General features: G+C 34.4%; 1 protein-coding gene across 1 annotated transcript; it reads left to right on the forward strand.

Moving 5' to 3' along the window:
• On the forward strand, positions 1–27,302 carry LOC116137792 (cell division control protein 48 homolog A-like). The gene is made up of 2 exons (XM_031423496.1): positions 1–157; positions 27,142–27,302. Exons 1-2 carry the CDS (start codon positions 8–10, stop codon positions 27,223–27,225), a joined length of 234 nt encoding a protein of 77 aa, XP_031279356.1. The 5' UTR covers positions 1–7; the 3' UTR covers positions 27,226–27,302.

Genomic DNA, 27,302 nt, shown 5'->3' on the forward strand with positions numbered 1-27,302 from the left:
GATTGTTATGGGAGCCACAAATAGGCCAAATAGCATTGATCCTGCTTTGAGGAGATTTGGGAGATTTGATCGAGAGATTGACATAGGTGTTCCTGATGAAGTTGGAAGATTGGAAGTTCTCCGAATCCACACAAGAAACATGAAGCTTGCTGAAGATGTAGGACTCTTATCTGCTTCATCTCATTGTCTTTTATAAATCATTTTATGTCTTTTTTCTTTAGTATAGTGACATTCTTATTTGATGGCATGTTTTAGGTTGATCTTGAAAGAGTTGCAAGAGATACGCATGGTTATGTGGGAGCAGATCTTGCTGCTCTTTGTACTAAAGCGACCCTTCAGTGTATCCGGGAGAAAATGGATGTCATTGACTTAAAGGACGAGACAAGTGATGCTGAGGTGTTGAATTCAATGGCTGTAACTAACGAACCCTTCCTAACTGCATTGGCAATCTCAAACCCATTAGCCTTGCGTGAAACTGTAAGTTTTTCGTTTATTTTAAAAAACGTAAGTAATGGACGGGCGTCTATTCCTTACAGACGCCCGTCCTATCCAAAGTTTTTCTTTAATTTTTTAGAAACCAAAATAATGGACGGGAGTCCATTCCTAATGGACGCCCGTCCAAATGTTTTTTTTTTTTTTTTTTTTAAAGTACAGACGGGCGTCCATTCGTAATGGACGCTAGTCCAAACATAAGGGACGAATGGACATCCGTCCAAACGAAAGGGACGACCATCCAAAATTAATGGATGGCCTTCCCCAAAGTTTTTTTTTTTTATTTTTTTTATTTTCATATTTTGGTTAAGGACGGTTGTCCAAAATTTATGAACGGCCGTCCCTAATTTTTATAAAAAAAATTTATTCCATTTTATTTATGAAGCGCCCTTTAAATGGGGACTCCCGTCCGTAGTAAATGGACCCCCGTCCATATTTGATGGACAACCGTTCACTAAAAAAATAATTATAGAAAAATCAGGCGTGGTGTGAATCAGGGGTACACGTAGGCCGGTACACATTTTCGGTGCAAAATTTTTTACGTCCGTAGCTTTGTTGTTATATAAATGGGAGAACGACATATTCCCACCCAAGGTTTGGCGAAACAACATTTTTTAACCCTTCGTTAGATTCTATTATATTTTCCGTTAATATTTTACTGAAAATATAAAAATACCCTTAAATATTTGACTTTATAAATTTTTATTATTTTTTAACTAGCCAAAAAGTCAAATATTAAAAAAGCAAAAAAACAAAAATAGTTAATCCCACCTAACAAGTGAGGAATAATGCTATGAAATTGTTTAAAGTTAAATGACCTTAATATTTATTTATTTATAATGTCATCAATATCCCATCACTAATATTCAATAATCTACTAAATTTATAATTTTTTTCATTTTTACTAATTAACCTATAAAATCAATATTCCTAATTAATTAAATAAATAAAAGAAATAATGTATCTTTACACTTGAACTAATAAATAATCAAGTAAAGACTTTGACTTAACAAAATTTTAATTTATAATAAATTAATTAAAAAATAAACTATTTAAGGGTATTTTCATCTTTTCAGTCAAATATTAACAGAAAACATTAACAGAACCTGATGAAGGATAAGAAAGTGTCATTTTGAAACTTGACGGATGGAAAAGTGTCGTTTCACCAAACCTTGGGTGGGAAAATGTCGTTCTCCCTATATGAATTATCTTTATTTAGCTAAATCTAAAACAAAATTACATTTTAAGAAAATACATAAAAAAAAAAATTAATATTCTGATTTTTGTGTGTAACTTTGATATATAATCATATATTTTAGATTATAAAAATAGATGACAATGGGTAAGATGGACTTGTTGGCTATTTTACATCTAGTAGGCCTATAGCATTGTATTGATGGGCCTAGCCCAAACATCAAGCCTTTTGGCATACGTATAAAATTCTCAGCCCGTAGAAGAAGCTCGCAGTCTCGCACACACATAAATGTACCAACTATACTTAGGTGAACGCACAGTAACAAATACTTAGAAAGACAGAATTTTACATTTTTTGGTTTAAAAAAAAAAAAAAATTGACCAATATTTTAATTTTATTTTTAACTTGCAAGTAAACGAGATTTGTTCCAAAAATTTTGTATTTTTACATAGATCCTAAAAGTTTTTAAAATAATGTTATTTAACTTTGCATTCTTCTCCATATTGGCCCATTAAGAATATATCCTTATTGTATATGTGATCAGGTTAAAGACTTGTCCTAGAGATAAATACACCGAAGTTCGAGCACAATCAGCATGGTTTGAGGAATTAGAGTCGAAAGATGAATACACCAAAGTAGGACTGGAAGTCGTCCTCATTGAAGAATAACTTTAAAAATCTGAGTTCCTCTTTGTGTTGTGTAATGTTTTCCCGGCCAAGGGGCTAATTCTTGGGTTGAGTTGTTCAACTGGTGTGGCCGACGAGTAGGACTGGTGACATCATCATATCCAGCAGGTTTGAAATCTAGCAAACACACCCTTGAGAAATTAAGAATCAATTCTTGGAGGTTTGTAATCCAACAAACACACCTCTTCGATTTGGCCATATGCAACTCATATGGGTTTTTTTTTTTTTTTTTTTTTTTTTTTTTTTTTTTTTTTTTTTTTTTTATCTTTGATCTACAAATTTTCCACCATTCATTTCAGCTATTCCCTTTCAATTCCCACAAACTAACCCTTACCAACAAAACCCACAACACAAACATATCTAGGCGACGGTCGAGCAGTAGGAGGTGTCGACAACTCAAAAACACATTAACTATAAGAGCAGGGTTGGGACGTTGGGCTCAGGCAAGGAGGGTGTATGCCAATTATTGCACGCGGTTGGCATCACGCGACACTGCCTATTGTCGCGCAATTGTGCGATAGGGGTGCCTTATTGGTGTCTTTAGGCAAGCGGTGCTGCATTGTGAGCGACCACTGTAGCGCATTGAGCGCGAGATCATGCAAAAGGCGCAAGTGGCCAATAGCAGCACCCCCCATTCAACCAATTGAGAAAGATTTAAGGAGTTTAATTATCACCTGACTTTGGCCCTGGGCTGGTTGGACTGGCGGTTCGTTACTATTCCATTGGTCCAACTGTGGGTCACTCTAGGTTAATTGACATAGCCAGGTTTATTGATGGTCCAGCTTGACAAAGGCCCTGGTTCACAATCCAATCGGTTGGGTTGGATTGGGTTTTAAAACAATGTTTGTCACAACTGTATCCTATTACTTTTTGAACTGAAATAGAGAAATAAAACAGGGGAATGGAGCATAATTCCAACAAATGTTTCTAAGATATTTGTCTCATGACAAAAGTAAGACTCAAAATACATATTAGTTTATCCAAAACTAAAATGCAACAATCCAACTATGACATATACTTCACTAACATCTTGAAGTCTATGAAACAAGCATGTCCTTCATCATAAGGGCTTACAACTGTTAATTGATGCAAAACCAAATTCATATATGTCAATCATGCTCTAGATGGATATACAGTAAAACCTCTTTATAGTCATAATGGTGGGACTAACTAATTTTATTACTATAAGAAAGTTATAACTTAATGGAGTTGTAGTTACAAAAATTATTGTTTGGATTTCTTATTTTATAATTCATGTTTTAGTAGTACAGTATTAGGATTTCAATTCATATTTTAGTAGTATTAGGATTTCAATTCAACGCTTCAATTACCTACTTTTGAAATGGATAGAAGATCATGTCTTGAAACCAGCAAAGATAAATGTTATTGATGGAACTGTAAATGCAGTTGATGCATGGTTAATTGATGTAAAGCCACAGACAATTGTCAATGGTTTTAAGTACTGCAAAATTAATTGCAAGTTACAAATGAAGTGGATGAGGAGAATAAAAGAGTCATTGCAAAATTAAGTGATCAGATTCGACTGTAAGTAATTAATCTACTATACGCAGCGGAAAACAAAAATTCAATCGGTAAATCAACTACCTTTCTTTGCCTAGATCCGAGTATAGATTATACCGTTTACATATTTATAAACAAAAATTTGTATAAAGTAAATTCATTCAAGGATTAGAATACTTACGTACGTTTGGAAGCTCCTTCAAATATCTCTGATTTCAAATAGGAACACTGTTTATGGTTACTGTTCACATCTATTTTTCACCATTTACTATTCACCATTACTGTTCATGGTACTATTCACCATTTACTGTCACGGTCACTGTTCATCATCTATTATTCACGGTTATTGTTTATCATCTACTGTTCATGTGATTTTTCGCCAATCGATCCAAAGTAGGATCACACTCACAGAAGTCCACAAGAAGATAATCCGCAGAACCCTTGATTATTTTGCTAGAACAATCAAAGGTTTCAAGAATCAAGAAAGAAGAACAAGAAAAGTTTTCTTCCTGAGAGAGAGAGAGATAGGGTGGCAAGGGTTTTAATTGAATAAATAATTCCATTATGCTTTAATTTTAAGTTGCACTTATATAGTGCAACAATTAAAACTCTATTCTACTTAGGAATACTCATGGGCTCCAACCCTAGTTCACCCTTGCAACCAAACAAACCGTTTATGATATTTTAATTAATTAATTATTATTATTATTAAAATCAATTAATATAATAATATATTAACATTCAATTAATAATAATAATTCATTTAAATATATACATAGATATATTTAAATATAATCTCACTAATTTAATTTTAATATTAAAATTAAATACAGACAACAACCTCAACAAATTTAATTGCACTGTGAGATTAACAAAATACCCTTTCATCTTAAAAGATGAAAATACCCTTCTCACAAATTGATTCTTAAATTATCTTCTAAGTGTGTGACCCGTAGGCTCCTTATCATATCGGCAGTGAGTAGTATCGCGATTAACACCAATTAACCGTCTGACTACACACAGACCAAGATTGGCCCCTAGCAAGGCATCATGGCCACCTGATAGATTCGGATTCAGCGAAACCGTAGCCTGTCAACGACATGGTTACTATGCAATCAAATCCTTTCATCAACTGTTATCTCATCGAGACTGAGGTATAGAAATAGTGTCAACCTCAGATATCCTCGACATGTTTGTATTCAGTTACTAGACCAATGACAGGAATATTAAATTGGATTGAGCATCAACTTAATCCCACTGTAGCCACAGATTTAGTGTCATTGCCATTTACTGAATTACCCAATGAGATAACTTCTTTCGTACCTAGGAGTGATGAATCCTTTGTCTCGATACACTTCTCAATGTAGCCAATCACTACCGTATTGATAGCTCTGAATAAAACTACGTTGGGCTAGTGTCAAACTACACCAATTGGTGCACAAGGCACTCTGGTGATCTCAAGTCTAAGGATCACATGCACTACCATCCGTTAGAAGATTTATTCCATAGACACTAGGGTTACCATCCATATGGAATCCTCTAGTGGGTCTGTCCAGTGAACTTGTCTCTAGCAAGCACCCATGCGTTACGCCAGGTTGTCGGCAAACAACCTTGACAAGTGAGATCAGTCACTGCCTTTTGACATGGTCGTTCAACACTATGATAGCTTTACCGTATTATATGTGTCCTAATACTAGGGCTACATAAGTTTCTAGAATGGCCACCATATGTGATCATAGGGTTCTCACTATCAAGATTTGAAACACTTGATAACCTCATCACGGTTCTACCATCCTAATGACATATATCATTACATACACGATATAGAAGAATATGCCTTTTATTGATAAATAAACATTTATTACAGAATCAATTTTACAATAATTGATTGGCTCTAGGGCACCTACTATAACAATCTCCTGCTTACACTATAACCAATCATTCATGTATTTAATACCAAATAACCTTAAGTGTTTTTCATGCTTCTGTTGTGACAGAGGCTTTGTTAGTGGATCGAGATTGTCATCAGTATGTACTTTACTGATCTGTACATCTTTCCTCTCAACCATTTCTCTGATGAGATGAAAACGTCTGAGTATGTGTCTGGACTTCTGGTGAGATCGTGGTTCCTTTACTTGAGCAATTGCTCCATTGTTGTCACAATAGATATCTATCAGATCAACAATCATGAAAACCACACCAAGTTCGGTGACAAACTTCTTAATCCAGATTGCCTTCTTGGTCACATCGAATAATGCAATATACTCAGCATCACTGTATCCTCTTACAGTGAGCTCATCTTCCCCTCCTACAAGTGCTTAACGCACATCAATCCGAGTACATAACATGGCATACATGATGGATTCAATTGCTGATGCATATGGCTCCTCTTCATTCTATCTCTCACATCATGTGTTTTAGGACACATATCCTTAGAGAGATAGACACCATGTGACATCGGAAGAAATCCCTTCTTGGATTCTTCCATACTGAATCTCTTCAGTAACTTATCAATGTATGTACTCTGACTTAGGCCAAACAACCTACGTGATCTATCACGGTAGATCTTTATTCTGAGGATGTAGGTTGCTTCTCCTAAGTCTTTCATGGAGAAGCACTTGGATAACCAAGTCTTTACCGACTGCAAGTTAAATAAATCATTCCCGATCAGAAGTATGTCATTGACATACAACACTAGGAATGCCACTGCACTCCCACTCACTTTCTTGTAAATACAAGGCTCATATTCGTTCTTGATAAGACCAAATTCTTTTACGGCTTCATCAAAATGAATGTTCCAGCTCCTTGAAGCTTGCTCGAGTCCATAAATGGATCTCTGCAACTTGCATACCTTCTCAGCTTGCCCATCAAGAACGAAACCATTAGGTTGTGTCATATACACATCCTCTTCAAGGTTTTCGTTCAGGAAAGCCATTTTGAAATCCATTTGCCAAATCTCATAATCATGATATGCAGCAATTGTAAGCATAATCCGGATGGATTTAATCATGGCAATCGGTGAAAAGGTTTCCTCATAGTCAATACCATGAATTTGCTTGAAACCTTTGGCAACCAGTCGTGCTTTATAAGTGTGCACCTTGCCATCGATGTCAATCTTCTTCTTGAAGACCCATTTACACCCTATGGGTTTTACCTCTTCAGGTGGTTCCACTAGAGACCATACTTGGTTCTGGTACATGGAGTCCATCTCAAATTTCATGGCTTCAAGCCATTTAACAGAATCTGGATATGATATAGCGTCTTCGTAGGTTCTGGGTTTATCGTCTTGGTAGATAAGTACGTCACCATGTTGAGTCACGAGATAACCATATCTCTCAAGCTCATGGCATACTCTCCCAAATCTACGTAGCTCCTGTGCTACTTGAGGTGGTTCACTTTGATCCATAAGTTGTGGAGTAACCTCCTTCTGATGTTCAACCATTGCTTGTGGCACATCTTCCCGTCCTTCGTCTAGTATATCTTGTAGCTCTAGAACTTCATCGAGTTCTACTTTTCTCTTACTAGTACTTCTTAGAAAAAATTCATTTTCTAGGAAGACACTAGTACGAGCAACAAAAATTTTGCACTCTTCTAGATGGTAGAAATATTATCATTTGGTCTCTTTATGATACCCCACAAATATACATTTGTAGGATTTTTGGCCCAGCTTTTTCGAAGTCAATTTCTTGACATAAGCTTCACAACCCCAAATCCATAGATAAGACAAATTGGGCTTTCACCCATTCCATAGTTCAAATGGAGTCTTGTCTACAGACTTTGATGGCACACGGTTCAAAATGTGAGTTGCAGTCTCTAGGGCATAACCCCATAATGANTTTTATATTGCTTTCTTAATTTAGTTTTCACCTTAGTAAATTTCATTTTGTTGTTTTTAAATTAAAAACTTGCTCCCACCAATCCAAAGAATTCGATTGCTTCAACTTGATAACGTTAGGAAACTTAGTGCTTTGCTAACAGTCCTCGTGGGAACGATATCCTACCCATCACTTTATTACTTGAGCGACTAGTACACTTGCTAGTTTTGCATGTTGTAAGAAACACGCATCAGACACTCGAAAGCTTCCTGAATATTGTGAGGAACTTGTATCTCTGTAAGACTAATAGTGAAGGCACGAAAAGAAGGTGACAAGCCATCATATGACATAAAGTTTCCAATGTAATGTTGAGTGCATAACCGAACCCTTTTTCTCCAAGCTATGGGCATATTTAGGATCTCATTATCTAACTCATAATCAACATAACCATCTAAGTCAGAACTATTACCTCAAATTTTGGGAGGATTAGGACTTGGTTCAGCTTCATGGTTTTCTTGAGGAAGTGCTCTTTCCTCTATTTCCTCTTGGATGTGCTCCGTATCCCGGAAGTCAACAATGAACTTGGTGCTTTCGGTAGGTAGAGGCTAACTAAGTGACTCTAGAGGGATGTGATGTTCTGGCACTAAGAGATTGTGATTTTTTGTGGTGATAGGTGACTCTAGGAATGACTCAAAGTCCCAAAATTGATATTCCTAAGTTGAATTCTCCCCCTAAATATCAGTTTTGGGGTAGTGTGGCTAATTCTAAAGAAAAGGTGACGTCCATTGAATTGTAGAATTTTCTTGTGACAATAGAGTAACACTTATATCCTTTTTGATTTGTTGAATACCCAAGAAAGATGCACTTAAGTGACCTAGGATCAAGTTTACTTCTATGTTGTTGATGGACATGGACAAAGACAAAGCACCCAAAAAATTTAGGTGGAACAATGGAAATGAGACGAGTAGTTGGAAAAGATTTTAGAAGAGTTTGACACGGTGTTTGAAATTTTAGCACCCTAGACAACATCCTATTGATAAGATATGATGTTGTAGGAATGACTTCCCCCCAGAAGAATTTAGGTACATTTGCAAGGAACATTAGCGACCTAGCTACCTCTAACAAATGTCTATTTTTCCTTTCAGCAACTTTGTTTTGTTGCGGGTGTCTACATAGGAACTTAAGTGAACTATCCATTCTTTTTATAGGAAGTCTCCTAGTATGGCATTAAAGGTATCCCTAGCATTGTCGGACTTTAGGATTTTAAAAGATTTGACCTGTTTCTGATTTGTCTTTCATAAGAAACACCCAAGTTAATCTAGTATGATCATTTATGAATGAGGCAAACCACGTAGCACCCATTACATTTTTTATTTTTGACGGACCCTAGATATCGTTGTGAATCATAGAAAATGGTATAGATGCTTTATAGGGTTGAATAGGAAAATGAGATCGGACATGCTTGGATAATTGACAGATTTCACACTCAAGAGGTTTTGGATTTTTGTTAAATAACAAAGGAAATAAATGTTGAGATATATAAAATTGGATGACCTAAGCGATAGTGCCATAACATAATAGTAGTATCATTATTTTGACGAAATACTGAAAAATAACTAACACTAACTACCGTTTGAGGTTGTTCTTGTGAATAAGGGCACTCTTTAAAGATGTATAGCCCAGAGCACTCCTTAGCATTGCCAATCGTCTTCCCCAAATCCAAATCTTGGAATTCACAATGAGTGCAGAAAAAATTAGTAACACACCTCCTTTCCTTAGATAGTTACTAATTGACAACAAATTGCAGTCTAAGTTAGGAACAAGAACAACAAAATTGAGTGTAATATCCTTTGATAACACAACTGAACTTGTACCAATAACCTTTGATAGTGAACCATCCGATATTCTAACAGTTAAGTTATTTATACATGAGGTAAATGTATTAAAAACCATTGCATCTCCCATTATATAATTAGATTCTCTTGAGCCCATAATCTAGGGTTTGTTTTTGTTTCTTATATACACAAAAAATGCTTATAAAATTACCTTTGTTAGCTAGGGTTCCAGGCCAATGACATGATTTAAAGACAAACCAGTTTGTGACTGAGTAGATAGAAGAGGAGACAATAATTTTTGAAGCATCTCCATTTGTTCCTTGTAAAAGGACTTACTTCAGGAGTATGGAGGTGTGATTTCCTTGGCCTTCTTTCTCCATCTGTCGTGTTGGCTTCCAATCAAATGGTTTCCCATGTAATTTCCAGCATGTTTCCCTCAAATGTCCTGGTTTTCTACAATGATCACACCAAGGCCTTCCCCCTTTATTCTTTTGGCGGTTATCTGAAGGGGCAAGCTGAGTTCCCCAAGTGAAAAAAGCAGAGTTTTCAACTACATTCAGATGTTGAGGTGACCCCATCATGACCTTCTTCCTACTTTCTTTCCGTTGGACTTCAGAGAAAGCTTTTCTAAGACTAGGTGATGTCTTTGCTCCCATGAGTCTCCCATGAACCTCATCAAAATTTTCAAACCTAGCAAAAACTTGTAAACACGTTTTTTCTCTGCAATCTTTTTGTACAATGATCCATCAGTAGCACATGACCAGTTATGAACCTTATAAATATCAAGTTGACGCCAGTTGCGCGTAAGTATATTAAAATATTGAGTTACCATGAGATCACCTTGTCGTAGATCATGGAGAATCCCTTCAATCTCTACCACCTCTAAATCTTAATATTGGAGTAAGTTTCCTTGGCAGTATCCCAGATCTCCTTAGTAGTTGCGAACGCCAGAAAATTCTCGCTGATGTTCATGTTCATTGAGTTGACGAGCCATGACATCACCATGTTGTTTTTTGCCAACCACTCTTGTAGGTAGGAGCCATTGGTTTTGGGGCTGCTGAAGCACTGGTAAGGTAGTCGTATTTTTTTCCCTCGAATGAACAATAAGATGGATTGAGACCATGGAACATAATTGTGTCCATTCAATTTATGAGAGGTAATAGGATCATGGGTGGCTTCCATATTGTGAACAAAAGGAGATGAAGGAACATAATTGTGTCCATTACCTTCGGTAGCCATACTAGAAACTAGTCTGTATTTGGGCATGAAGATTTAGAAGACCCAGAGATTACGAGTAGGAAAAACTTGATGAAAATGAAACAGGATTAAACCTGCTCTGATACCATGAAGAAAATAAAGACTTGAAGAATGAAGAAACACAAGCTCAATTTCTTCTGTAAATTCTTTTATTGAATAGAAACAAATAAATGGCTACGATGGTGAGATAATTCCGGAAAATCTCTCTAAAGCAAAAAGCATTAGAAATTCAATCTTCTTCTAAAAGGAACATAATAGAAAAAAAAATCCAAATAATAAAACTCCTAAAAATAAGATACATTAGCTAATACAATGACTCTTAACAGAAATAAAAAACACCAACTAAAACACACAGCTTGACTTTCAACCGCTTAATTTCACAAAGTACTCAGTGTGTACTTGAAAATGTATGCTCATGAAAGAAATTGAGCTACCCACAAGCACATTCATAAGAAGAAGCACTTTGTGATGCTTTTTCTAGTTCTTTCCTTGCCTTCACCTCATTTAGAACATTCGGGCCCATTCAGCAAAATAATTTTCATTGTATCAATTCTACCACTCTGTAATTGACATGCAACGACGATCATACTTAGAGAAAGAACATTTTTCCCCATCGAGTCTCGCAAGGCACCTTGTGCCTCATCCCGGACCAGCTAGCGATCCAATGAAAACGTACTGGCCGACGTCCGGCGAGCTTTGCCATCCTTTGGGGAAGAATTCCATTACCACTGCATTTCCGTCCATAAGGAACATGTTGGTTAGCTGAGCTCCATGAGAGACACCAGAATGTCCATCATGCTCATCACTTTACCTGTATCAAGCAATCAATTATAACACATTAGAGATTAAATATTAGACAGAAAGTTTGTGAAAAATATTTTATAAATTTCAAGGGATTTGTTTGAAAACAGAACCATTCATATATTGGTTATAAAGCGTATTAAATTCAAAGGTCCAGTTTAGGTTTGAAAACCTTCCAATGCTGATGCCTTCTGATTTTAATGATTGACTACGTTTTTTTGTCTTTCCAAAAATTATTTCGCTTTTCCTCTGTATATTCTTTTTGTCATTATTTCTTCTCTCATTCATCTCTTCGATGTTTGGTGAGTAAAAATATAGTTTTATGAGAAAGATTAAAAACATTCTATGATATTGGAAAATAAGGAATAGCTATTTCTTTGACTAAACATCTCTAAAAGACTTTTTATATGACTCAAACTAGGGTGAGCACGGTAGCGGGTAGAAATCTAACCGGGAGGTAAACCGAAACCGAATCGAACCTACCAACCTACACTGTGCGGTAGGTCCGGTTCCAATTTTTTGGAACCGCTACTGTACGGTTCCGGTTCCGGTTCCGGTTCTTGCATGTGGAGGAACCGGAATCGGAACGGAACCGAAACCTGTAAAAGGGTACCCTGTTTGGAACCTGTAGGGGGTACCCGGTTTGGAACCGTTTTTGGAACCTATTTTGGAACCTATTTGGACCTGCTTTGGAACCTCCTTGGAACCTGTTTGGAACTTGTTTTGGAACCTATTGGAACCTGCTTTGAACCGTGTTTGGAACCTGTTTGGAACTTTTTGGAACCTGTTTTTTGGAACCTGTTTAGAACCATTTTGGAACCTGGACTATATGAAATATTTGTGAAATGTAAATGGGGAGTTTTCTATTATTTTACATATAAAAAAATTTAAAATAGAAAAAGTTAATTTTTTAGAATAACCTAATTAATATATATACGAATACAATATACTTATTACATATAAATTACCCATATTAAAAGCTTTAATATATTTATACATTAATATTAAAGTTTTGATCAATTAATGAATAATTGGAATTTGACCAATTAAAAGTGTTTTCATTTTTAATGTTATTAAAAGAATTATTTTTGATAAAATATATTTGATTGAGTAATAATATATTTGTATTTACTTCATTATCAAGTTCTAAGTATATCTATAATAAATTAGTAATTAATTAATTATATATGATAAATTGATAAACATTATAAATTTAATTACTAGTTAATATCTACTTAATCAATTATACACTTACAAATTTAAATGATTACTTAATTAATTATAATTTTATAACATACTTAATATTTATATTATAATTAATTATAGCATTACTTTTGATTACTACTTAATTATTGACTTATATTATAACATAATTAAATAGTTAATTAATTGACTTATAAGTTAAATTATTAATTTAGCATTACGTTATAAATTTATAGTATTACTTATCATTATACATTTTATTTAAACATTAGTACAAACTTAATTAAATGATTAAAATTTAATTAATTATAATATTACATTAAAAATTTATAGTATGATTATTTAATAGTTTAATTCCACTATAACATTACATTATAGTATGATATATATTAATTATAACATTACTAATAAATAATTACTTATTGATTATGTCATTATATTATAATATTAGTAATTACTAATTTACTACATAAACATTAGCATAATACTTAATTAATGATAAGAAATTTAATTAATTACAACATTACCTTATAACCATTATATAAACATAAATAAGCATTACATTATATTTAAATAATACTCAATTAATTATAATATTATTATATTACATTATATATTATGATCACTTACTAATTATAGCATTACATAGTAATGAATTACATAATTACATAATTAGTTATGAATTATAACATTACATTATAAACATTTATATTTACTATATTTTCTTACTTAATTAAACGATAAAAATTTAATTAATTATAACTTACCTTATATATTTATAATATAATTACTTAATCATTATAACATTCCATTATAAACATTAGTATATTAATTAAATGATTTGAAATTTAATTAATTATAATATTAAATTATAGATTTATGTATGTTACTTAATTCATATAAAATTCATTATACTATTATAGTATGATCATATAATTAATATAACATTACATAATTAAATGATTACTTAATTGATTATGAGTTATGATATATGTTTTAAACATTAGTAATTACTAATTTACTATATAAACATTAGCACAATACTTAATTAAATGAAAGAATTTAATTATTACACATTACCTATAAACATTCATTTATAACATTATTACATTACATTATAGTTAATAATTACTCAATTAATTATAATATTATTATATTACATTATATTTGATCACTTACTTAATTATAGCATTCATAGTTAAATGATTACATAATTACATAATTAGTTATGAATTTATATTATTCATTATAACATATAATTTACTATATTATTATTACTTACTATTATTAAACGTTAAAATTTAATTAATTATAACATTACTTTATATATTTATAATATGTTACTTAATCATATAACATCCTTATAAACATTAGTAATTAATCAATTGATTTGAAATTTATTAATTATAATATTAAATTAATAGATTTATAGTATGATTACTTAATTCATTATAACATTACATTATACTTTATAGTATGATCATATAATTAATATAACTACATAATTAAATGATTACTTAATTGATTATGAGTTATGATTTTTTTTTAACATTATTAATTACTAATTTCTACATAAACATTAGCACAATACTTAATTATATAAGAAATTTATTAATTATAACATTACCTTATAAACATTTCATTATAAACTTAATTAAGCATTACATTATAGTTAATATTACTCAATTAAATTATAATATTATTATGTTACATTATATTATGATTACTTACTAATTATAGCATTATAGTTAAATGATCACATAATTCCTTATTAGTTATGAATTTATAACATTACATTATAAACATTAGTCAATTTACTTACTATACTTACTTAATTAAACGATTAAAATTTTAATTATAACATTACCTTATATATTTATAATATATTACTTAATCAATTATAACATTCCATTATAAACATTAGTATATTAATTAAATGATTTGAATTTAATTATTATAATATTAAATTATAGATTTTATAGATGATTACTTAATTCATTATACATTACATTATCTTAATACAAAGATTATATCATATATAATACATTATAATTAAGATTACTTAATTGATTATGACATTATATTATAAACAGTAGTATTTAATAATTTACACCGTATTAATCAAATTATTATATTTTATTAATTACAACATTATTATAAATTTATGGTATATATTTAATTATTTATAACATTCTATTATAAACAATATTACAATACTTAATTAAATTACATTTAATTAATTAATATTATATATATTAAATAGTATATACTTAATTATTATAACATTACAATTTACATTGTAGTATGATCACTTAATTAATTATAACTTACAATTTTATTGTAGTATGATCTTATTTAATCATAACATTACTAGTTTCTAATATTAAATTACTAATTTATTTGGTATTTATAATACCCATTGACCAATTATAACATTTAATTAATAATTTTATAATATTAATAATTTATTTTATGGGAATGTGTGAGTAATTGTTTGTGTTTTGGTTTTGATTGACGAATTTTATGTGAATTGTGATGAATTGAGAATTCAAGTGTTTGCTTAGAGATTAAGGTTATGAGTTACATTGGACACAAATGAATGAATAATGAAAATTTGTTAGGGTGTATTTGTAAACTTTAGGGTATTTTTGTTATTTTTTAACTTATAGGGGTATTGATTTTTTATAAGGTACCTTGGAAAGGAACCGGACCTGCATTTTAGGTTTCTGTTTCCTTGAATTAAAGAACCTGCACTGTGCGGTTCTGGTTTCGGTTCTCCTGAAAAATGTAGGGTACCTAGAACCGCTCATCCCTAACCAAACTTCTTATTATAAAGATCTATCCATAAAATAAACAATCCAATAGACTATTTATCTTTAAAATAAAATTAGAGAATGAGTTTGACTCTCTAGAGTCAATTTCACTTTCTATCCTAATTTTAATTAATAAACTATAAGTTTCTAGCATTTTATTATTATTATCTCTCCCATTAAGTCACTTTCTTAAAAATAAGCCCATCTTCTTTAAATTTAAAGTTTATTGAATTTGAATAAAAATGTGTTCTTTATATTTAAAAATTAATGAAGATATTCTTTATTTATATGCAAGATGCTCTTTAAAATAAAGATTATCATTAGAAATGCCTAACAAGTAATAACGCTTTCTAAAGAGTATAGATTCAATCAATAATTATATCAGCTGCAGCGGTTTTCGAGGACGTCTACAATCGAAACCATAATTTTTAATTGATGACTTATTAATGTGCCTAAATATAGGAGATGTACAATATCATTATGGTCCATCAAAGCCTATCCTTCTACGCAACATTTCCTTAAATTGAGATGGATTTACATATTGCTTGTAAGTTATGCATTTTCCTCTACTCCCAAAAACTCAATGCGTTTGAAATTTATATTGGATCCCTTTTTAAGATAACTAATCATCGATTAACCTGTACCAATTAATTATTAGATGTAGATTCAGCTGATCCAACTTTAAGCTCTGTGTAATCTGTAAATCCATTTTTTAGATTTTAGACCAAGATAAATATGCATAAATTGATTATAACATTGATGATATAGCTAGTAAAAAGTAAACAAATATATTCTAATTTGTAGAATTGAAAATTATCAAAGTGAGAAACACACTGACCTGTTCACAGAAGGTGAGGTTATTCGAGTAAGCCACCATTAACTTGCAGCCATCAACCTTACCACATTCTTTCCGAAGATCCCAGTAACAATCGACTCATTCTTGAATGACCTCGGCCCAGTCCTCATAAACAAAGTCATCCCAATGTTATTCGCATCTCTTTTCTCTCCGGGCTCATGTTACAATACATCCTAGCCTTACATCTCATCAATCATAAACCTCCATCCTCTTTTCTCTCGACATATCCCTCCCTCGTTGTGTCTCATCACCACAGCCTTTTTAAAGCAATAAACTCCATCTTCATCTCCCCCAATCAAATCCTTCAATCACCGGCTCCCCATTGAACGTCGCTTCCTCAGAGTCGTCAGCCACGACCCCATTCTCAGTCTCAGCTCTCCCCAGTGATACAAATCCACCTTGTCGGCGATTCACAGCCATTTTTTCTATGCCAACGACAAATGGGACGACCGCGGATAGTCCATGCCATATGTTTCGTAATTGTAATGATTATACAAACAACGTTAAGCCTTTCATTAGAGTGGCGTTCACAGTAAGTGTTTTCAGGCCACGCAGGGCATAGTAATTCCACGAGCGTCGTGGGTGTCGCGTCCTTTTTAGAGACAGTACCCGGTCGTCGTGATGATTTTGAAGGAACTGTTGGTATTGCACCTCCCTTCTGTGAGAATCATACATGGAGCTCATGAACCACGTGTGTCCCTGGACGGCTTTGTCTGTGATACGTAAGTCTTTTCCGCGGGAGAAACGTGACTGAGTGTCGAAGCCTTTCGGCCATGAGTTGAGGTTGTCCTGGGTGCAGTTGGTGACCGTTGTCCCATTGATGGGCTGATGAAAGACCGTGAAGTAGAGGAGAGGGAGAGAAGATATTGGTGGAACGTGAAGAATTGGATTTGACAGAGAATGAAGAGTGTACACAAGTAGCTAAATGAGAAGGGGAGAGTTGTGGAGTAGCATCAGAATGGGGAGATGTGCGGCTCTGGTGTTTCTTGCCGATGGCGGCAGTATTGGTGTGGTTTCTGTCAATTGTGGATGTGGTTTGGTCATGTAGTGAAAAATAAGGGAAAGGTGGTGGAGCCTATGTTGTTTAATTCACGAAGGTGACAAAATTTTCCAATTCAGTTTTTCCACATCATGCATATTCTATATTCTCTAAAGAGATCAAAGAGAAATGATTCACTAAGTTCATAAATTGAAACTTTATACTTAGTTAACAAGTAGCTGATTAAAATTAAGATACGCCAAATTAACGTGGCATAAAAAATGGATGAATTAGTAACATTTATTAAAAGTAAATTATAAAGTTTAAAAAATATTACTAATTTGTTACATTAGTCTTTTTTATTATTTTTAAAAGATTATTAATTACTTTTATGGTAGTTAGCATACTGCATATGCAACCATATCCACAAAACTAAATATTAATTGTGTCATGGAATAGTGACTAAGCAACACTTGTAGATGAATTGTGGAGTCATAAAGGTGTATGGAGGTGGTTATTTTGATGGTTTCATATAATCATTTAATTATGGCGATCAATCTTGTACCGTGTCAATTCTACAAGGGATCAAGGTTTTATTGATTTTAAAAACAAAAAACAACTTAAAATAATGCTAACTATACGTTTTAATATCAAATGAATCCTGATATGACAGATTTACTATTTTTTTTAAGAAGGTGTAATAATATTACGAAACCTCTTACTCTTTCAACCTCGAGCCTTGATATATGTCCTGTAAAGTCAAAAGCGTCACCGTAAAGTTTTCCATAATAATAAGGAACTAGTATTGCTTTGATTATCACAAATTGAAATAATTTAAGTGTGGTTGCGTAAAGGTGCGCTAAATCAAGTTAATTAATGCTTACTCAAACTTCTATGCTCTGTTTCCGCCTCTCGTCCATATACTTTTTCAAGTTTAGGCAAAAGGTTATTTATTTATATAACCCACAAAGCTACAGACACGGAAAATTTTACAACCGAAAATATGGTATCGGCCTACGTATACCCGACCAGCACTACGCTTGTTTTTCTATAATTATTTTCTGGGAACGGCCGTCCATCAATATGGACGGCCGTTCACTCACATGGACTCCCGTCCATATTATATAGACCGGGATCCATTTACTACAGACGGACGTCCCCTTTAAGGACGCCCGTCGATAAATAAAATGGAATAATTTTTTTTTAAAAAAAAATTAGGGACGACCGTTCATAAATTTTGACGGCCGTCCTTAACCGAAATAGAAATAAAAAAAAAATAAAAACTTTTGGTCCCTTATGTTTGGACGGCGTCCATACTTTAAAAAAAAAAAGAAGAAGCTATTAATGGATCAAAGAACGAAGAAGCTTACTTTGTCCAGCTTCTCAAAAGAATCTGCACGTCGTGGAACCCACCCTTGATCACCTCTCCGCCACTGTGGCCAACCAGGCCAGCCACCCTACTGCCACCCCATGCTCACCTTCTGTAGCTTTGGGAATATTACCCATCCCTGGATGATGTTGAGCACAACATATTTCCATTTTCTTTCTCCTTCTTCTGATCGAAATTCTGTGAAGGGGAACCCATCAACCATGAGGATGAGGAGGTTAAATGAAATAGGCTATATGATGTCGGCGATGTTAGGAAGCAAATGGCTCAAATTCGTGAGCCTGTAAACTTCCTCTCAGACACCTTCAGCTCTTCAAATCAATTGTGTGAAACCCCCAAGGGAATCTTGCTTTAACGCGGCCACCTGGGTTCTGGAAAAACCTTGATTGCAAGATTTGTTGCTAATGAACGGTGTTTTTCTTCTTTTTGATTATGGACCCTGAAATAATGTCAAAGTTGGCTGGTGAGAGTGAAAGCAACTTGAGGAAGGCATTTTGAAGAGGAGAAAAGAATGCCCCATCAATCATATTTATTGATGAATTAGATTCCATAGCTCCAATAGGGAAAAGACCATGGTGAAGTGGAGAGGCGTATAGTGTCCCAGCTTCTAACTCTAAAATGGATGGCCTTAAGTCCCAGCTCATGTGATTGTTATGGAACACAAATAGCCAATTCATTGATCCTGCTTTGAAGAGATTTGGGGATTTTGATCGCGAGATTGACATAGTGTGTTCTTGATGAAGTTGGAGATTTGGAAGTTCTCTGAATCCACACAGAAACATGAAGCTTGCTGAAGATGTAGGACTCTTATCTGCTTCTCTCATCGTCTTTTATAATCATGTTTATGTCTTTTTTTTAGTATAAAGTGACATCTTATTTGATGCATGTTTTAGGTTTGATCTTGAAAGAGTTGCAAGAGATACCCTGTTTATGTGGGGCAGATCTTGTTGCTCTCTGTAACTGACAGCGGCCCTTTAGTGGTATCCGGGAGAAAATGGATGTCATTGACTTAAGGACGAGACAAGTGATGCTGAGGTGTTTGAATTCAATGGCTGTAACTAATGAGCACTTCCTAACTTGCCTTTGGCGATCTCAACCCATCAGCCTTGCGTGAACTGTAAGTTTTTTCTTTTATTTTTAAAAACGTAAGTAATGGACTGACGTCTATTCCTTACGGATAGCCCATACCACCAAAGTTTTTTCTTTAAATTTTTAGAAACCAAATAGGACCCCTCCAAACGTTCTTTTTTTTTTTTCTTTTTTTAAAGTATGGATGGCATCCATTCGTAGGTACGTTGGTCCAAACATAGGGACAAATGACGCCTTCCAGACTAAGGGACGTGCCGTCCAAAATTTATGGACGCTTCCCCAAAGTTTTTATTTTTTTTTTTTATTTCATATTTTGGTTAGGACGGCCTCCAAAAGTTATGACATTCGTCCCTAATTTTATAAAAAAATTTATTTCCCTTTTTATGTATGGACGGCGTCTTTAAATGGGGACGCCGTCCGTAGTAACTGGACTCCTGTCCATATAATATGGACGAGATCCATTGGAGTGAACGGCCGTCCATATTTGAGGACGCCGTTCACTAAAAAAATAATTATAGAAATCAAGCGTGTGTGATTCAGGGTACACGTAAGCCGGTACACATTTTCGGTGCAAACTTTTCGATGGTCCGTAGCTTTGTTCTATATACATGGAGAATGACATATTCGCCCACCCATGGTTTGGCGAAACAACATTTTTTGACCCTTCGTTAGATTCTATTATATATTTCCGTTAAATTTTACTGAAAATATAAAAATACCTTAAATTTTAACTTATTAACTTTTATTATTTTTTAACTACCCAAAATCCAAATATTAAAAAATCAAAAAAAGAAAAAATGTTTAACACCACCTAAAAGTGAGGAGTAATGCTATAAATTGTTTAAATTCATGACCTTAATATTTATTTATTTATAATTTCATCAATAATCCCATCACTATTATTCATAATTCTACTAATTTAATCACTTTTTTTCATTTTTTAACTAATTAACCGTAGAAAATCAATATTCCTAATTAATTTACTAAACAAAGGCAAACACATGTATCTTTACACTTGAACAGATAATAATCAAGAAAGACTTTGACTAACAAATTTTAATTATAATAATTTAATTAAAAATAAACTATTTAAGGGTATATCGTCTTTTCACATCAAATATAACAAAACATTTACAAAACCTGATGAAGGAGGGAAAGTGTCATTTTGAAAACTACGGGTGGGAAAGTGTCGTTTCAACCAAACCTTGGTGGGAAATGTCATCTCCCATATGAGATTATCTTTATTTAGTTCAAATCTAAAATCAAATTACTTTTTTTAAGAAACATACATAACAAAAAAAACATTAATATTCTGATTTTTGTTGTGTTCACTTTTGATATATAGATCATATATTTTCAGATTATCAATATAGAGACAATGGGTGATTGACATGTGGCTCTTTTACATCTAGTCGCCTATGCATTGTTATTGATGGGCCTAGCCCAAACATCAAGCCTTTTCGCATAACGTATAAAAGCTCATTCCCGCCCGTAGATGAAGGGCTCCCACGTCTCCACACACATAAATGTCCCGAACTAGTACTTAGGTTGAACCGCATAGTAACAAATACTTAGAAAACAGAATTTTACATTTTTGGTTTAAAAACAAAAATGACTAGTATTTTAATTTTCTTTTTAAACTTGCAAGTTAAACGAGATTTGTTTCCAACAAATTTTGGATTTTTTACATAGATCCTAAAAGTTTTTATAAAATAATGTTATTTTGAACCTTTGCATTCTTTCTCCATATTGCCCATTCAAGAATCATATCCTTCTTGCTATATGTGATCCGGTTAAAGCCGTCTCTAAGATAACATCCTGAAGTTCGCACAATCACATGGTCATGGAATAAGAGTCGAACGATGATACACCCAACACTGCCTGGAAAGTCGTCCTCATTGAAGAATAACTTTAAAAACTGAGTTCCTCTTTTGTGTTGTGCAATGTTTAAATACTCGAACCCAGGGACTGACTCCCCAAGGGGCTATTCCTTGGGTTGCGCTGTTCAACGTGTGTCCAGACGGGAGAATTGGTGACATCATCAATCCGCAGTGTTTAAATCTAGCAAACACCCATTTGTAAAATTAAATCAATCATTGGAGGTTTGTAATTACCAACAAACTACACCTCTTCGATCGGCCAGATGCAAATCACATATGGGTGTTTTTTTTTATCTTTGATCTAAAATTTCACACATCCATGCTCTTTCCCTTGTCAATTCCACAAACTAAAACCCTTAAAGACAAACCCCCAGAACAAAACATATCTAGTGGACGGTCAAGCATAGGATGTGTCGAAACTCAAAACACTCAACTATAGAGCGGGGTTGGGACATTGGCCCAGGCGAGGGGGTGTATGCCAATTACTGCACGCGGGTTGCATCCAGGCGCGACACTGCCTATTGTCCACACAATTGTGCAATGGGGGTGCCTTGTTGGTGGTCTTTAGGGCAAGCAGGTGCTAGCACTGCGAGTGACCACTTGTAGGCGCATTTGCTCGCTGAGATCGCGCAAAAGTCGCAGTGGCCAGTATAGTCCCCCCATTCAACCAATTGAGAAACTTTAAGAGTTTAATTATGACCAGATTTTGGCCCCCCAGTCTGGTTGGTCAAAAAAAAAACGTGTTCGTCTATTGTCCATTGGTCCCAACTTGGGTCACGCTCATGTTTAATTTGCATAGCCCAGTTTTATGTAAAAATGTCACAACGCATTGACCAAAGCCCTGGTTCCAACCAATCGATTGGGTTGGATTTGAGTTTTAAAAACCAATTATTGATCAACATGTCAACTATTAACTTTATTGAACTGAATACAAATCAAGCAGGGATGGAGCATTAATTCCAACCAATGTTTCTACTAAAATATTGTCTCATGACAAAACTAAAGACTGCAAATACATATTAGTTTATTCCAAACTAAATGCAACAATCCAACTATACACTACTACTTCCCTACATCTTGAGTCTATGACACAAGAGTGTCCTTCATCATAAGGCTTACAACTGTTAAGTGTGATGCAAACCAAATTATATATGTCAACATGCTCTAGATGGTAGATATGAAAAACCTCTTTATAGCATAATGATGGACTAACTAATTTTATTACTATGAGAAGTTATACTTAATGAGGTGGTCGGTACAAAAATTATTGTTGGATTTCTTATTTTATAATTCATGTTTTAGTATACAGTATTAGATTTCAATTCATATTATTATAGTTGGATTTCAATTCAAGCCGTTCGATTCCTACTTTTGAAATGGATAAAGAATCATGTCTTGAAAACCAGCAAAGATAAATGTTATTGTGTGAATTGAAATGCAATTGATGCATGGTTAATTGATGTAAAGCCACGACAATGTTAGGGTTATGTAAGTATTGCAAAATTAATTGCACAGTTACAAATGAAGTGGATTAGAGAATAAAATAGTCATTGCAAAATTAAGGTCAGATTTGACTGTAAGTAAATTGGATCTACTCATACGCAACGGAAAACAAAATCAATCGGTAAATCACTTACCTTTCTTTGCCTAGTCGAGTATAGATTATACTGTTTACATTTTATAACAAACACATTTGTATAAAAGTAATCCATTCAATATTAGAATACTTCGTACGTTTGGAGGCTCCTTCGATATCTCTGATGTCAATAGGAACACTGATCTTTATATTATGGTTCATTCGTTCCGTTCTATTGTTCACAATTTACATTCCGTCCTGTTTCATAATCTACTGTTATCGCTCTCTGTTCATTTGATTTTGTTCGCGCCATAGATGCCAAGTAGCGCCGACCCGAAAGTCCACACGAAGAATAATCTGTAAACCCTCATTATTGCTAGAACAATCAAGGGCTTTCAACAATCAGAAGTAAACAAGACAAGTTTTCTTCTTGAAGAGAGAGAGTAGGGTGGCACGGTTTTATTGACTAAATATTCCATTATGTTTGAAAATTTTAATTGCACTTAGTGTAGTGCAACAGTAAAACTCTATTCCAATTAGAATATCAATGGCTCCACCCTAGTTCACCCTTGCAACCAAACACACCCTTTATGATATTTTTAATTATTAATTATTATTATAATTAAATAAATCAATTAATATAATATATTATTACATTCAATTATAATATAATTCATTTAAATATATACCTAGATATATTTAAATATAATCTCCCTAATTTAATTTTAATATTAAAATAATAAGGCAACACCTCACACATTATTGCCACTGTGAGTTACCAAAATATCCTTTCATCTGAGAAGATGAAATATCCCCTTCTCACAAATTGATTCGTAAATTATCTTCTAAGTGTGTGACCCGTAGGCTCTTATCATATCGGTAGTGAGTAGATATCACGCGCTACCAAAACACCATTAACCGTCTGACTAACACAGACCAAGATTGGTCTTCTAGGCACGAGGCATCATGGCCACCTGATGGATTTGGATTCAGCGAACCCGCAGCCTGTCACGATAGGGTTAACTGTGCAATCAAACTTTCAGCACTGTTATCTTATCGAGACTGAGGTATAGAAGTATTGTCAACGTTAGATAGCCCTCTGACATGTTTGTATTCCAGTTACTAGACCAATGACGGAATTTAAATAGGATGGAGCATCAACTCATCCCCTGTGGCCACAGATTAGTGTCATTTTTGTTTGGTGCATTTACTGAATTACCCAGTGAGATTAACATTCTTTCTTAACTAGGAGTGATGAAACTCATTTGTCGATCCACCATATTCCTCGATACCCTTCTTAGCGTAGCCCATCCCTACCGTATGATAGCTCTTGATAAACTACGTTGGGCTAGTGTCAACTACACTATTGGTGCACAATTGCTCTGGTGTCTCAAGTCTAAAGGATCACATGCACCACCATCCGTTTAGAAGATTTATTCCATACCCGGGTTCCATCCTATGGATCCTCTGGTGGGTGTCCAGATATGAACTTGCCTCTAGCAAGCACCCCTTCGTTTGCAACACCAGTGTCTGCAAACACTTGACAATTGAGATCAGTCATTGCCTTCGACAGGGTCGTTCAGACACTAGATAGCCTTACCATATTATCTGTGTCTTTGGTCGGAATAATAACTGGGGCGGAGGGGGGGGAGGGGTGGAAAGTGTGGGTTGTGGGGGGGTGGGGTGGGGGGAGAAGGGGGGGGGTGGGGCTACAGAAGTTTCTAGGATGGCCACCATATGTTTATCAGATGGTTCTCACTATCAAGATTTGAAACCACTTGATCCCTCTCACGGTTCTACATCCTAATGACATATAATCATTACATACATTATATAGAAGAATATTGCCTTTTATTGATAAATAAAACATTTATACAGAATCATTTTACAATAAGCGATTGGCTCTGGGCACCTACTCTGACAATCTCCCACTTACACTATAGCCAATCATTCATGTATTGTATACCGATGCCTTACTGTTTTTCATGCTTCTGCTGTACAGAGGCTTCGCAAGTGTATCCGTGAGATTGTCATCAGTAGTACTTTACGATCTGTACATCTTTCTTTCCTTCCCCTTTTTTTATAAAACCATTTCTCTGAGGAGAGGAAACGTCTAAGTCTGTTTTTACTTCTGGTGAGATCGTGGTTCCTTTACTTGAGCAATTGCTCCATTGTTGTCACAATAGATATCTATTGGATCAACAATCTCTATAACCACACCAAGTTCGGGTGACAAACTTTTTAATCCAGACTGCCTCTTTAGTCGCATCGAATAATGCAATATACTCAGGCTCCATTGTAGAGTCCGCTACAGTGCTTTGCTTGGAGCTCTTCCAGGTCACTGCTCCCTCATTGAGACAAAATACAAAGCCTGATTGCGATCGATAATCATCTTTATCCGTTTGGAAACTAACATCATTGTATCCTCTTACAGTGAGCTCATCTTCCCCTCCATAAACCAAGAACAAGTCCTTAGTCTCGTCAAGTACTTAAGGATGTTCTTGACAGCTATCTAGTGACGCTCACCTGGATCCGATTGAAATATACTACAAGTGCTTAAAGCACATCAATCCGAGTATATAACATGGCATACATGATGGATCCAATTGCTGACGTATATGGGATCCTCTTCATTCTATCTCTCACATCGTGTGTTTTAGAACACATATCCTTAGAGAGATAGACACCATGTGACATCGGAAGAAATCCCTTCTTGGATTCTTCCATACTGAATCTCTTTAGTAACTTATCAATGTATGTACTCTGACTTGGGCCAAACAACCTACATGATCTATCACGGTAGATCTTTATTCCGAGGATGTAGGCTGCTTCTCCTAACTCTTTCATGGAGAACACTTGGATAACCAAGTCTTTACCGACTGCAAGTTCTATATATCATTCCCGATCAGAAGTATGTCATCGACATACAACACTAGGAATGCCACTACGCTCCCACTCACTTTCTTGTAAACACAAGGCTCATATTCGTTCTTGATAAAACCAAATTCTTTTACGGCTTCATCAAAACGAATGTTCCAACTCCTTGAAGCTTGCTTGAGTCCATAAATGGATCTCTGCAACTTGCATACCTTCTCAACTTGCCCATCAAGAATGAAACCATTGGGTTGTGTCATATACACATCCTCTTCAAGGTTTTGGTTTAGGAAAGCCATTTTGAAATCCATTTTCCAAATCTCATAATCATGATATGCAGCAATCGTAAGCATAATCTCGATGGATTTAATCATGGCAATTGGTGAAAAGGTTTCCTCATAGTCAATACCATGAATTTGCTTGAAACCTTTGGCAACCAGTCATGCTTTATAAGTGTGCACCTTGCCATCGATGTCAGTCTTCTTCTTAAAGACCCATTTAAACCCTATGGGTTTTACCCCTTCAGGTGGTTCTACTAGAGACCATACTTAGTTCTGGTACATGGAGTCCATCTCAGATTTCATGGCTTCAAGCCATTTAACGGAATCTGGATCCGATATAGCATCTTCGTAGGTTCTGGGTTTATTGTCTTGGTAGACAAGTATGTCACCATGTTGAGTCACGAGATAACCATATCTCTCAGGCTCATGGCGTACTCTCCCAGATCTACGTAGCTCCTGTGCTACTTGAGGTGGTTCACTTTGATCCATAAGTTATGGAGTAACCTCCTCCTGATGTTCAACCACTGCTTGTGNTTTTATAAATCATTTTATGTCTTTTTTCTTTAGTATAGTGACATTCTTATTTGATGGCATGTTTTAGGTTGATCTTGAAAGAGTTGCAAGAGATACCCATGGTTATGTGGGAGCAGATCTTGTTGCTCTCTGTACTGAAGCGGCCCTTTAGTGTATCCGGGAGAAAATGGATGTCATTGACTTAGAGGACGAGACAAGTGATGCTGAGGTGTTGAATTCAATGGCTGT

Source organism: Pistacia vera, unplaced genomic scaffold (assembly GCF_008641045.1).
Source record: "Pistacia vera cultivar Batoury unplaced genomic scaffold, PisVer_v2 Contig333, whole genome shotgun sequence".
In the NCBI taxonomy this organism is placed as follows: Eukaryota; Viridiplantae; Streptophyta; class Magnoliopsida; order Sapindales; family Anacardiaceae; genus Pistacia; species Pistacia vera.